The sequence below is a fragment of the Cyprinodon variegatus genome, unplaced genomic scaffold (assembly GCF_000732505.1).
Source record: "Cyprinodon variegatus isolate N-32 unplaced genomic scaffold, C_variegatus-1.0 Scaffold1068, whole genome shotgun sequence".
NCBI classification, from domain to species: Eukaryota; Metazoa; Chordata; class Actinopteri; order Cyprinodontiformes; family Cyprinodontidae; genus Cyprinodon; species Cyprinodon variegatus.
In genome coordinates, this window is record NW_015151521.1 from 115,868 (window position 1) to 130,679 (window position 14,812).

A 14,812-nucleotide genomic window follows, 5' to 3' on the forward strand; every position below is an offset into this window, starting at 1 on the left:
AGTATATAACTTCCTTGACATTTTCACATCTCTTCATCATACAACCACAAAGCTGAATGTATGTTATAGGAATTATATGAGTAATTTGGAAGTAAGAAGATAAATGGTAAATGGTTTTCAAACTCCTTTGCAAATATGTGTATGCACCCCCCCCCCTTTGATGCCCATAAATACATTCCAATTCATCAAACTACTTTAGTAGTTACCTACTTTCAGTACAAATACAGCTGCTTTGTGAAGGCCTCAGAGAATGGATTAACTTAAGAAAGTGGTTCATGTCGGGGAAAACATGGCAGGATGGTCAAGGATAAAATCATAGTACTTTTTTAAAATATCATTGACTGCAGTTCAATTCGTGATTTAAAATCGGAATAACTATGGAACAGTTGACCAAACAAAGTTTAGCCATCCAACTTATCCCACAGCCAGACAAGAAAAGCATTATTTATGATCAGCATATAAACGTCTCCCAGTTAAATAATGGGCAATCCTTCATAAAACGCTTATAAGTGCACCAAAAGACCTGGGTAGGCTTGTCCAAACAAATTTAGTTTCAGAAGTTATTGCAATAAACAATAATATTGTCTTTCCGGTAGAATCCAAAGTTGTTCAATTCAGCCAAATCCATCTCTGTTTTTTTTCTTATCTCATACTGTTTCTCTGACTTGCAACTATTCAAATATGAAGCTGAAATGCTATACTGATTGCGCTAAGAAAACGCCAAGGAAATGGGTTGGTGGAGAACGCTGCACAGGAGTGAAACCTTGTGTCATTTAAACTCTTTAGCAGAAACAGAGGGACACACAAGGAAAACAAACAAGCATGCAAAGGTAAATTATTGAGCTCATTCAAATGTATCATGCAATAAACTTTGATTATGAGATAAACTGATTTACATGTGTGACAGGCCTGATCTTGCATCAGAAATGCTCCATCAAAGCATTAACCACGATCCAGATGGGGATCTGTGATAATTTCCCCTACATTTCATATGTGCTACTTTATCTTGTTAAATTGCGTGAGAATCGCTCAAAATTAAGTTAGGGTTGCAACATGACTAAATGCTAAAACTTTTTTTTAAGACACCAATCTGATGGTTAAACTCATGCCAACACTAAAACATGGCAGCATTCCTTGGTGACTTTTCAAAGGAGACAGATTTTTTATATTGATGCTATAAAAAGCAAATCCCTAATAAGACCAAAGAACGGTTGCAATGCAATTATGCAGTCACCGTGTCCTTAATTAATTGAGTGACCTTTCTTGGACAAGGTGAAGGGTTTATTTTAGAGTCTATATTTCTGCAGTAAAGAGGTTATGTAGCAAAGAGTAACAGAGATTTTAAGTGTGCCAAGACAAGCAAAGGGGCAAATGCATAAGCAAACAGAGGAGGGGAGGTAATGTGAAGAAATATGCTGTACATCCAAATGAGACTTAAATATAGACCTTCTTATTGGTTATATACTTCTGCTTTTGGTTGTATATACTGTTTTGTTTAATTTTCAAGATCTTAAGATATATTAAAATATATAACAAGACAATTAGTTGATCTAAAATTAAATAAAATAGTAAAGAAAGAAGATAGCAGGATCAAACTGAGGAAGACGGGAAGGTAAAGAAGTGAAACACTCAATGACTCCTCAGGGCATTTTACAAGACAAGAGGTGTGTGAGAGGACATAGAAAAGTGGGAAAGACAGAAAAAAAGAGTAATGCTTACTTTGGAAAGTCGCTTGTGAGACTAGCATGCAAACAAGAAAAGAACAAAGCAAAATCAGATAGAAAAAATGTAAGCGAAACAAAGAAAGCAGAAAAAACAAGAGAAGAGGTGAGCAGTATTCATCAGATGAAACATGTTATCATGTGACATGTAGCAGCAACAGCAGAGCAGCAAAGAGAGAAGGTGTGCACAATGTGTTGAAGAGGCAACAGTAATTCAAAGAAAACACAATCAGAAAGTGATTTCGAGCTGCAGTGATGGATGAGGTCAGGATGGATGAATTATGGCTGAAATTTGCAGCTGAGATGAAAAAATATACAGAATGAACATTGATATTATCAAATTACATTAGTTCATTTGAACTGCATTAAAATAGTTTCATACCTACAGAAAACCATCCAGAGAGGAATTCAATAATAGTAGAAGTAGTAACAGATATATATTTCTTTAGTCCTTCTTGATCAGTTCAAAACGTTGGGATTTAAAGGGTATTGAGGTCTTGCAAAGGGTTGATAGTAGATGTATATATCCTTATGCCTTCATATAAATTTATTTGCAAAACAACAAATCTTTAAGATTTCTTTGAGAGCTGAGAGTTTTCTTGAATGCGAGACCAATAACATCTGTATAGTCTGATGCACCACGATGCATCCCAGCTGGAACAAGAAAGGTTGGATGTTATTCTCAAATTTTCTTAGACTTATCATGACCTTGTTCTTTTCTTCTGGTACAGAGATATCTTTCTTTTTCTTAATTTTAATATACATTTTCTCCAAAAGTCTTTATTTCAATGTAACCCGACCAGAACACTGTTTTCAGCATGATTCCGTATCTACTCCTCACTGGAAGGTGACTGTTGGACATTTGTAGGCATCTTGAAACATCCATATTTTAATTTCCCTGCAAAGACTTAAAATATATACTACCCACATGTGATCCTCATCAAATTAAGTATGCATAAAACATATCTACATTGACATCTTTGGAAAAATGCAGTCCATGTCTTTATAGAGATTTCGTTGGGCACTAGCACATTACATCAAACAGGAAAGGGGTCCTCCCTAAACTTGCCCGACAAAGTAACTGCAGGACAATGAAATAGACCAAAATATCTATTTTTTTTTTAGGCACTTAGACGTTCTTCTGCTGAAACTGAGAGCCTATGTCTACTTCTTCATCTCCTCAGCAAAAAAATCCAAAAAACGTACACTTGGCAATAATAGTCAGATAAATCCTGTTGCCCTTGTAACTGGCAGACAAGAAGGCATTCATTAGAAAGCTGGACAGATAGTTATGATTAATCCCTCCAGAGAACATGTTTCAGCTGCTCTAGTCCAATAGTAGTGTTGTTTTACAGGACTTCCACCAACGCTTTATGGCAAAGTTCGTAATTTAAGGTTTCCGTGTAACTTCTTTGGCAATGGAAATTCCCTACAGCTTTCAACACTGTGTTCTAAGAATAATTTAAATGTAACATTCTTATGTTTCGACAGTGAATGCTGTCAACTCGGGAAAAAAACCCATCCTTCCCAGCATTGACCATCCAGAAATGTACACCAAGATCCTGTTTGTGGAATTCAGCTTGGTCTTTACACTATTTTTCCCCTAAAAGCTTCTCCAGCTCAAGGTGTCTGCCCACCTCTCAGTGAATGATCAGCTTCCTGGCTGACAGACAGAAGAACCATTAGCACTGGTCCCCCACAGTGGTGTTTTGTCTTTCCACTCATTTTCTCCCTGTACACTAATAAGAACGCATGTACTGTATGTGTAACTCAAGAACTGTACATCATTTCTGGTTCCTAGGAACCACCCTTCCTCAGGACCTGAGGTCCCCTTCACACAAACACGTTCAGAACAAGGCCCAACAGAGACTTCACTTTGGACAGAAAACAAGCGTCCACAGTAGCTGCTGTTCCATTTGTCAGTCTGTTCGCTGCACATGCATATTTGCATCCAAATGGCAGGAGAGGCTTAAAATGCACTAAATAATTAGGTTTACTAAGAAGATCATCAGGAAGATCTAACCTTCATCCAGGACTTGTACAGGTATAAAAAATCTAAAATATTTCAGCTGCATAGAGTTTAATCATAGACTTTTTAGACTCAAAACAAAAAACAAAACATGCTATCACAAGATTACTTTCTTTAACTAAACTTTAATTCCAATGAACTCATCACAGCCTGAGAAGTCATCTACTCTGCTGTGGAAATAATAAGTACACCACATAATAGCTGCCTTTCATTTTTAACTGTTTATAAAAACACATAGTATTGCTCCTTTATCCTTCATCCTCCTCTGAGTTTTGTACGCATTAAGCTAATAGTTATCAATGTATGGAAGGGAAACCAAATTAAAATCCCTTGTTTGTTCATAGAGAAATAAAAAATAGAGATGATTCTGATTCGGCGGCAGTCGGCACACATACAGGTATTGGATTCTATTCGCCTGTGACCATGCAGGCAAAAACTCAAAACTAAATTCAATGATTGAAAGGCTGACCCAGTGCTTCTGGTAATATGAAGCAAAAAACACAAACACTCTAATAAAAATGTGTTTTACCCTTAAGCTAAACACCGGATGCATTGACGGTATAGTGTTTTGCATAAGTAGATTTGTTCTTTATGTTTAGAGCAAAGACCTACATCATTTTTTAATAGGGGTGGAACGGTTCAGAAAATCCAAGGTTCGGTTCGGTTCACTGTTTCGTGGTCACGGTTTTCGGTTCGGTATATGTTGATTGTTAGGTGTTGCACAATGCTTGCACACTGTTGCACTTTTCTCCACAACTTTCTTTCCGCCGTCATCGTAGGTCACTCTAAATGCAAAGCGCTCCCATACAGCAGACCTATAAAGTGCTGCTGGCGCGTCTTCCAACTCCTGTTTTTTCCCACTCGCCATACCCACACAATTCTCCACAACAACTGATTTTTTTCTGCTACACCCGGCTACGCTGCTTCACTTCTTCTTCTTGTTTGCTACTGGTGGTTGGCTTTGGTCGCAGTACTGCCACCCTCTGCTCTGGAGTGTACATGCTTTGCCTATGAGAAAAAGGAGCAGCGTATGAACCGAATGCAACACACGCGAATCAAACCGAGACGGTCGAAGCGAACGGTTCAGAAGGTTTTCATAATCCGCTCCATCCCTATTTTTTAAGTAAGGCAGAGGAGCTTAAGTCCAATCCAGGAAGCTGCTATGCTGTAACTTTTCATCACTTCTCCAGGGAGTTGGGGAGGAATACATCCAGGTACGTATATCCTGGATTAAAAAGTTACTGTTTCAAAACTGCTGAAGTTTTCCTTAACATTGTTTCCGAGGTAGAAGCATTCATTTAAATAAACCTTATTATAGAGAGTGCTCAGGTTGTGAGCAGCTGCAGCATCATGAGGCAGGAGCTGCAGGGGAGGGAGGGGAGCACACTGGTCTTTAGCCTTTTCAGACAAGGCGAAACCCACACACCTCTCTATGAAACTTAATAGGATTCCCTATATGGCAACATTTTAGCTGCTACAAAAAAGACAGACAGCAGCGGCATGGATGCCCTACCCGTGTTCGGACAGCGGCAAACAGAGGAAGCAACGCAGCTATTATCATAGCACAGCTAAAGTGTCACCAAGCAGAATTTCCAATAAGTAAAGTCTGTCTTGAAATGAAAAAGCTATCTCTAGCATTAGGAAACAAATACTGACATGTAACTGAGGCAGAAAGATTATTGATTGTGCTGAATAGGCAATGACTTCTCCTCTGGGTTTGTGCATTTGGTTACTTTTTAATTGAAAGGCAAAAATAACGAATCTCTTAATTACTGTAGCTGTTCACTGTTTGTACACTTTTTCATCTCTGGAATTTTTTATGCTTCTTTGTGCATAATACGAACAATATGGGCCAAATATCCTAAATATGAATGCTCAACGAAGAGCCAGAGAGAGGGAGCCAACAAAAGAGAGACATTTTGACAGGACACCTGTGATCTATAAACAGCTCCCATCACCAATCACATTAACTATTACTAAATAAGCGAATAAAAGTTTATTTATAAAGAACGCTTCACAGACAAGGAAGGGATACAAAGTGCTTTAGGTAAACAAAAATCCAATAAAAATACAGATATTCTGCATTCCAGTGCAATAGAGTAAAAATTTAGAGTTAATGCTATAAAATCTCCACCAGGGGTTCCAAACGTTTTTAAGGCTGAGGGCTGCTTCATGGGTACTGAGTCATACTGTAGGACAGGCTACCAATACTGAATGTATTAGAAGGTTCTGCGTTCACCTACATTTCAAACATAATAAACATATTTAATACTGTGTCTTTTAATTTCTATTGTCATTTTAAAATCTCTATAAATGCTTAAATTCCCAACATTAATAATATGATGAATTACTCAATAAATAATTAAAAAAGAAGAGCAACAGAATAAAACACATTTTCAAATTGAATCTAGTGTTAAGTTGTTCGTTTTTCACAAGATGCTGAGGGTGACCCATATGGTCCTTAAGGGGCCCTTTGGTGCCTGCAGGCCCCAGGTTGGTAAACCCTGCTCTACACTATTGCTTCAATTCTGAAGATCGGCCCACAACTCAGCAAGAGTTTTTTTTCCTCATTTTTAATTCAGCTTTTTTTTATTTCATTTTATTTAAAGTTATCATGCTATCAGATATTCATACCTTCTCATGCCTAAATACATCCAGAAGTTGTAGAGTATTAGATTTGTAGTTCGGAAGTCCAGTCAGACAAAGTAAGAAGTAACGGGGCTCTTACAAGCTTTATCGACAGATAGTTCTCTAGTGGGAATCTCCACTAAAAGGTGCTGACTTACAGTGTTTATTCCACACTTTATCAAAAAGATTGTGAGAAAGGAAGGGAGGGAGAGTCCCCATGACTCACCTTGGAGTTCTTTCCGCCGCTACGCGCCGATTGCACAGAGTATGTTCTCTGGACGACCTGCTCAGGTGTGGAGGGAGACTTGTCGGAGGAGTGGTCTGAACCCTTCTCCACCATGTTCTCACCCTCCTGGGTCTGTGGTGTTGGAGAGCGCGAACGTTTACGCAGGACTGGTGAGCAGGTGGGCGAGCTCTTATTTGAGTTACTGGCAGTGCTGAAAAACAAAAGTAAAAAGTCTGTTAACATCATTTTTGTTCCTTTAAATACAGTTGCAGTGCCTAAAAAAAATTATTAATGTCCAAATAAGTTCTCCACATTTTGTCATATCACAACTACAAGCTTTTACAGATATAACAACTGAAAGTAAAAGATAAGTCTGAAGTGGAAGAAAAAGGATGCATGGCTTTATCCAAAAGTGAGAAGAGGAGAGTAAAGCTGCAGCTCCCATAAGACATGGCCAACTTGTAATATCCACAGAGCTGTGAGCAGGTGTGTGTGTGTGTGTGTCTCCTACTTCCTAAATACACATATAACTCGAGTGGCTTAAACAACAGATCATTTCAGTACAGATTTCTCCTTATAGACTTTTGTCACCCATCTTGGACGCCTGTTCCTGCGAAATGATAACTCATTAAACAACTACCATCTACCTGTCTAATCGTGCAAGTTCCTCCAACTCTTTAAGCTTCAATATCATGTCTTACAGCTGGAATAGGTCTCTTTGTGAATCATTTGAGCTATTGATTTTGTCGCTGGTCTACCTTTTTCTAGAAACTACAGTGTTATCTTGACTGACATGCATTTGAAAATTGGTCACCTGGTATTTCGTCTCCTTTGCGCTACCAGAACGCTGGACTCCTCAACCACATCTTCAGACTAATCCTAGGAAATTCTGATAAAGCGTCATTGCAAAAGTGGAAACTGGAAAATCCTAAATTCAATTTAGCCAACATTAGCCACCTATCTAGTACTATCCAGGACTGCAGCTGTTAACCCGAAAGAATCGTCTTACTGAAAACATTTATCATTAAACCACAATCACAGCCACTTAAACTGAAAGAAAGAGCAAAGAAAGCATTCATCAAATAGGCAGTAGAGCTGCAGAGGTCTACAGCTCAGGGATAATAATTTGTTGACAGAATAGCAATTAGTTAAAGACAAACATGGCCTGTAAGACAAGGTAACAAAAAGAAAGAGAGCCATAGGAAGTCTCATTTAAAGTAAAGTTTGCCACTGACTAAACATACGAAGGTGCTCTTGGCAGACAAAAACAAAGCTTTTTGGTCAAAAGGCGAAATATCAAAACATCTCAAATGTGAAACTAAATACAAACACACATTGTGGATTAACCGATCTATCTTCAAGCATCACATGAAAACAATCACCAAGACTTCTATAATGTGGTTTTACTGGCTTTGGTTAATAACAAGGAAGTGACAGTGACTGCTGCAGCGTAACGTCCACACTTGCATAAAGCCAGCCAGACACCCACTCACACATACTGGGTCTACAACGTAAGCCAGAGTGTTGTAAAAACACCAACATAAAACAATATAGAGGCAGACAGGCAGTTCTTCAAGAATGAATCCATGAAAGCTCAGAGGTGTGTAAGCATTCACTGCGAGTCTAGGTGGCCTGTGGGCAATGAAATGGAATAATGTAAACAGATGCAAAACCCCATCATGCACTCCAACATATTTTTGCAAAAATATTCAAACATAAATTCACCAAATACAAGAGGCACATCGTAGTTTGGTTTAAAGAAAGCGTTTAAGTTTATTATAATTTAGTTTGTTGCAAGTATTTTACAAATTGAAGAACTAGAAAATTACACCATATGCCAACCGTCACAAGGATGTGCATGACAAGGGAGGGCTATATACTGTATACTGCATGCATCATTTAGGTAAGAGAGTAAGTGTTGGGGCCGGTATGATTTAAGGACGGCAGGCCTTTGCACGCTGAAATTAGGACCGGCCCACTGGGGATATGCCCGGTATTATCGTTACGACTGAGATGGATGATCACAGGCCAGAAGGATAGTAAACACAGAGCCAGAGCTACAGTGGAATGGTTTAGATCCATCAAATTGTGGGCTCACATCCCCTGGCTTTTGTGAACGGGGAAGAAAATAAACTGCAAAAAGTAATTTAGCTTCTAGCTAACTTAGGTAGGGTGTCTATAGAAACACTACAAGTAGGCTTACTAATCCCCTTCACCCCAACATACCTGTGTGAATATGGTATATCTGCGTTTAGAACGGTCAAAACACCAAAAATCAAAGCAGGCTTTATGTGCAATTCCTGGTATTTTAAAGACTATAATCCATCCATCCATTATCTGGCACGCTTGTCCCAGTTGGGGTCACGAGGGGTGCTGGTGCCTATCTCCAGCTGGAGATGGGCAAGAGGCGGGGTACACCCTGGACAGGTCACCAGTCCAAACACAGAGACAAGCAGGACGCAACCATTCACGCACAAACTCACACCTAATGAGAATCTAGAGAAGCCAATTAACGTGGACTGTGGGAGGAAGCTGGAGTACCTGGAGAGAACCCATGCATACTCCATGCAGAAAGACCTCAGGCCGGGAATTAAACCCAGAACCTTCTTGCTGCAAGGCGGCAGTGCTACCCACTGCTCCACTGAGCAGCCCAAAGACCATAATACACATAAAAAATTCATAAAATTAAATGATTAAAAAAAATAACAAATTCACTCCGTAGAAATACTTTTGACAAATTCATTTTTTTCAAAAGAAAATTTAAATTCTAAGCTAAAACAGGGTAAAATAATATCCATTTACAGTATCCCTGTTTTTGGGTCAGCTCAAGTTACTGAGAGTAGACAGAACTTTTACTCAATATACCTCGCAAAAATATTAATCGAGTAAACCAAGAAGTATGGTGCAGTACAATTTCTAGTAAGTTTTTGCTTTTCAAAATGTTGCTCAAGTACATGTAACTGAATGTAGTTTAATTCCTCTGCAAGTGCATACCTGCAGACATGTGCATGCATTGTTGAAGGAATACCCATTACAGCATCATCACAATAAGGAAAATGGGTTAAAATATGAACTTTTAAGTGTAGTTCAAATACTAAGACGTTGCTTATCAATATACTGTGTGAAAGGCTGGTGCTGTGCAGAGGAACCCAGGAAATTACGCTTTTTAAATTAACACAACTGAGTAAAAATCTTTGCAGGCAGAATGTCACTAGAATATGATTTCTGCTCCAATAATCGCAACCACAGATCACATTCCCCATGTTTCTACTCATCACATCCAGACCTTGCAAGGCAAAGATTTTATTTATGTATGGTACATGTAGGACCCAAATAAGAGTGCATTTACATCCAGTGTTGCTGAGGTTAAGAATTTAGTTGTCTGAAGCTCTGCTGGGTCAGAGAACTCACAGCAGGTATAGAAAAAACATTCAATATAAGCAAGTAAACCCACAGAAGGACAGTGGTGGGATTCACAGTTTGAAAACACAGTTAGATTTTTTAAAAACTTATACAAGAGTAATACATGAAACACTATAAAAATATCAAAAATATGTAGAACACATTAAATGCTCCTTCAATGTTGTATTTTACTGCGGTGTCGCTATTTATATAAAGGGTGGGAAGGGGGTTGATTATTGTTCTACAAAGCAGTTAGACCAGTAGCCCTAACTTCANCAACTTGGGTTTTTGGCAAAATTGTTGGATACTAATCTCTTTCACATGAAGAATGTTTTTAGTTCTATATAAAAAGAAAGCATGGGGTAAAAATACCTTTAAAATACCTTGCAAAAGCATATAAATTCTGCTGGACAACAGCAATTTGTTTTATTTCTATAAGTAAAGTAACATTTTTGTCACTTTATATTGTTGTAGTGAAGAAAAAGCAAAATTCAGAAAAAAACAAAGCAAAAGGAATTTAGGTAAAAATAAAAAAAAATGTAAACAGATTTCATAGGACTGTGTCTGTGGAGATAAACCCCCCAAAAATGTCAACTGTTATTGTAATAAAAGTTACAATTCAAGTAAAATAGAGACTAATATAAACCTCTCTTTTCTGATATTTATCTGCACCAATTCTGCTAATGAGACAAAATGTGGAAATTTGGGGGGGGTCTATGAATACTTTTGTAAGGTGGTGTATTGCTAGAACAACATATATCTAACTTTATTTATTCAGTCAGTTTTAGCTGCATGTTAAAAACCCCACTTTGATACAGTATGAAAAGCTTTTTTATCATCACAGCATTTAAAAATGCTCATCTTAAATCTCACCTAAAATCTGTTCAAAAATAGATACCTCAGTTTCTACACATCAGTTTAGGCCTAATAGGCTTAAGGTACTATGTACTAACGGCTGCTAATGACATTTAAGCTGAAACGAGAAGTCAACAACAACAACCTTAGCAATAGCATAAAAATAAAAAAATAAAAACAAAGCTGGAAAAAAAAGAATTTATTAAGAAACATACAAAAATGTTGTCAGTATTATGCTATATGTGAGACGCTGAGTATTTTTTAGCCTGTCGGTAAATCAAAAAAGTTTGCAAAACATTGAATTATGTGAGTTATTATCTCGAATCATCTAGACTTTAGACAGATTTTATTTGTCAGTTTGTTTACACATGTGTAAGACAAAAAATAAATTTCGTTTGGAAACAGCTCACTGGACAGTTTCATCTTTTTAAAAGTGCAGCCTTGAAAATAGCAAAAATGACAGTAAATTTACAGTTCTAACATTTTTAATTTATTTATATATATAACATCAACATCTTGCAACCATGTTACTTTTTTACTCTTCTGAAAGGGTTAATGAAAGAAGTTTATGTAAACCCCCTAACTTAAACTGTATTTAAAACGTCGCAGGTTTAATTAACGTGCATTCACTTTAATAAGTCTGTTTTTTTAATGATAGTTTTTGTTTTCTTACCTCAATTTTCAGATAATAATCTCAGTATGGGAATTTAGTTTTTTTGTTTTTTTTGTTTTTAGAAAACTAGCCATTTACTAGCCTCAAATCTAAATAGAAAGGTTAATTCAAAAGCTCTCTTCCACCACAAGAACAACAAAATATCCCAATCAAAAAGTCTTTTTTTTTTCTTGTCTTATTTGTTCAAAACAAATGATTAATTCAGCAGCATAAGCACCAGCTATTCGGGAAATACATAGTTCTTTAGGAAGAAGATGCCTTTGTGTCATCCCCTCAGTAATTGATCAACTAATCATCCATCTTGGATTGTGAATAAAAATCCAACTCAAAACACAAAGTATAAATATAAATATTAACAAAATATTATTATCTTATTTTACTTCTAATATATTCATATTTGAAATATCTTTATTGATAGCAAATTGAATCAAATCCCTTGTTTGTGTGAAACACCTGTTAAAAAAAAGTTGTCTTATGAAAAAAAAAAGAGCTACAGTAAAGTACCCCTTTCCTGGGTTAACTCTGTGGTTTAGCAAACCAAAAAGCAAAAACACTCAACCTTCTTCCCTCTCATGCTGACAGACAAGTATCATCTGGCACAGAAACACCCACTTGATTCTGAGCTGGAGAGAAATTTACAGATCACCTCTTCTTTCCAGATACATGGCAGCAAACAATGGGAACACCGATCCGTCATCAGCATATAAATGACTCAGCCCGATCAGTCATTCATACAACAGTTTGCTCTTTGAACCAGCATGGTAAGTGTGGATAGAGCGAACATGATGCTGACTAGCCTGCAGAGGCGCAGACAAAAGAATCTATCACAAAGGCTTTGTTACAAACTGCTGCAGGAAACAAAACACTGAGTACCTGCTGCAGTTTTTTTTTCTCCTGACAATATCTCTCTTCCATCTCTGGACTGGGGAGACAATAATAAATGAAATAGAATTTTCTTTAACTCTAAAACTTGGCTTTCTCAGTGGAACTCCTGCCCGTAACAACAAATATATAACTTGTGTTTTCCTGAAAATTAGCAGGTGACACTAAGGTGCCACAGAGGTATTATTTCCAGGTGGATCATCAAAATAATTAGTCCTCCTAATTGTCAATCATTCTGGTGATATATTTAGGTTAGGCCGTCCTACATCCTCGTCTCCATTTTCACTTACTGGTGGAGAGTCTGACATAGTGGAAAAATTGCAAATCTTCTTTTAAAAGGTAAGCTTGTATGAGCGATGCAAACAGCAACTTTCAAACAGAGCGTACATTAGGAGAAATGGGCCTGTGCATGCTTTTGCAGGCCTTTAATAGGAGTTCCCTTTTGGGGGCGGGTACACGATGGTGCATGTGCATTTTTTTCTTTTTTTACAGTAGAGAGGGTGGGGTTTTTCAAAAATATGCCCGAGGACCTGAAGAAATTGGTCAACAGTTTTAAAAATAAAAAAAGAGAATTCCACTTATAGCGAGAAAAACATTTTGAGAGAAAGCTGTTAATTTTATCGACAATGACACACAACTTCAAAGGTGCCGTTATTACTTGTCAAATAGAATATTGTTAATAGAATTCAGTGAGAAAAATGGAAAAATATCTAAATATGTTCTCATGGTTTTAGTGCTACGCTGAGGTAAGCATGGTACAACCCTTGTACTATGTCCAAGGAAGCCTTGGGAATAACATTTGTTTGCCATATAATTTAATAATCAGTAGGGGCTTGGTGATTTTAAGTGGATAAAATAATACTTAATACTGAAAAACACCTTTGGTTGGTTACAGTCATATCCTCAACAAACATTAAGAGTAGAAGGAGTTGCACATTTTCCAAGGTTTTTATCTTCAACTTATTTGTGTTTTTAAAACTACTGCAAGCTACAGTATGGCATATCTTCACCTCTAAGGGAATGGCTAGCAAAGATCGGAAGTAACGAAGTACAAATACTTCGTTACTGTACTCAAGTAGATTTTTCTGGTATTTTTACTTTACTTTACTACTTATTTTTATGGTGACTTTTTACTTCTACTCCTTACATTTTTACACAAATATCTGTACTTTCTACTCTTTACACTTTTAAAAAATTGGTTTGTTACTTTAGTTTTGAATCATTTCAATGGAGTTACCGTTATTATTTTTCACTTCATCAATACCAAATTCAATCTAATTGGATGGGAATCTACGTTGCATTTGAAGCACCACTACAAGATGAATCGACAGATTCGGCTGTATTCATTCACGGAAAATCATTGCAGCTTGGTGGCGGTGGCGTTAGCATAGTAGTATGGACGTTGAGATGATTGAAAATGAACACAACGGAGATCTAGTCCTATTGGCAGACATCCATTTAAAATGTAGGCAACGGCATGAAAAAAGTGGTTTCTACTTTTACTTTTATACTTTAAGTAAATTTACAAGCCTGTACTTTGTTACTTTTACTTGAGTAAAGAAGTTTAATCAGTACTTCCACTTTTACCAGAGTATTTTTTAACACAAGTATCTGTACTTTTACTCAAGTACGGTAAGTGAGTACTTTTGCCATCTCTGATGGCTAGGAATGTCAAATGAAGTAATACAGTAAGCCTTCTATTATTGTCTATATTCCGGTAGGCCTCATGCACTTCCTAACCTGCAAAAACACATTTTTTTTTTCAATTGCCTATGTAACACCTAGGTAATCGCCTTCTAAATCCTATCTTTTCTGAGACTGCAGTTGTTTTATTTAGCATTGCAATAGTATGGATAAACCAAACTAAATCTTAAAGGCAATTTGCAGCTTCTTTAAATTTAAATGAACTAAACTGATATGTTTTTCCAGTCATACCAAAGACTCAAACACATTTTTACTTTGAAAATCCAATTTAACTTAAAGTTTGCTTTTCAATAGCTCATGAGACATTTTTGAGTTTCTCATCTCAGCCTAATTTTAGTTTCAATTTTTGTCCCAAATATTTCTCATGTGTTTCTCATAAATTCACCAGGAGAAATAAGGGGAGATGAAAGCATTATAGTACAGTCATAGGTGAGATTAAAAGGAGACACCTTGTGAAACTGGAATTTACACATTCACACCCAGACACCCATTTACACACACAAAGTTTTGCCAATTACGCACTCACACACTAGCAAGTCAAGCCACTTGTCACCACAGCTGCCCTGGAGCTCACTGACAGAAGTGAAGCTGTCGTACATCAGGCCCTTTGACCACCATCAGTCCTCTTCACACACAGTTTAAGCCACTTGCCCAAGGACACATCGGGTTTGAAAGCCGGATCCGGTGCTTGA

At 37.2% G+C, this 14,812-nt stretch overlaps 1 protein-coding gene across 9 annotated transcripts in view; it reads right to left on the reverse strand.

The window, feature by feature from the left end:
- The window catches only part of gramd1b (GRAM domain containing 1B), a 173,401-nt gene that overhangs the window by 32,641 nt on the left and 125,948 nt on the right, over positions 1–14,812 (reverse strand). For 6 of the 9 annotated variants that reach the window (XM_015400075.1, XM_015400072.1, XM_015400071.1 and 3 more), the window contains 2 exons: positions 6,605–6,815; positions 1,720–1,740 (listed from right to left, as the gene is read on the reverse strand). In XM_015400075.1, coding sequence (XP_015255561.1) covers positions 1,720–1,740; positions 6,605–6,815 — 232 coding nt within the window. The remainder of the gene's footprint in view (positions 1–1,719; positions 1,741–6,604; positions 6,816–14,812) is intronic. The other 3 variants (XM_015400077.1, XM_015400076.1, XM_015400074.1) reach the window with 1 other exon arrangement.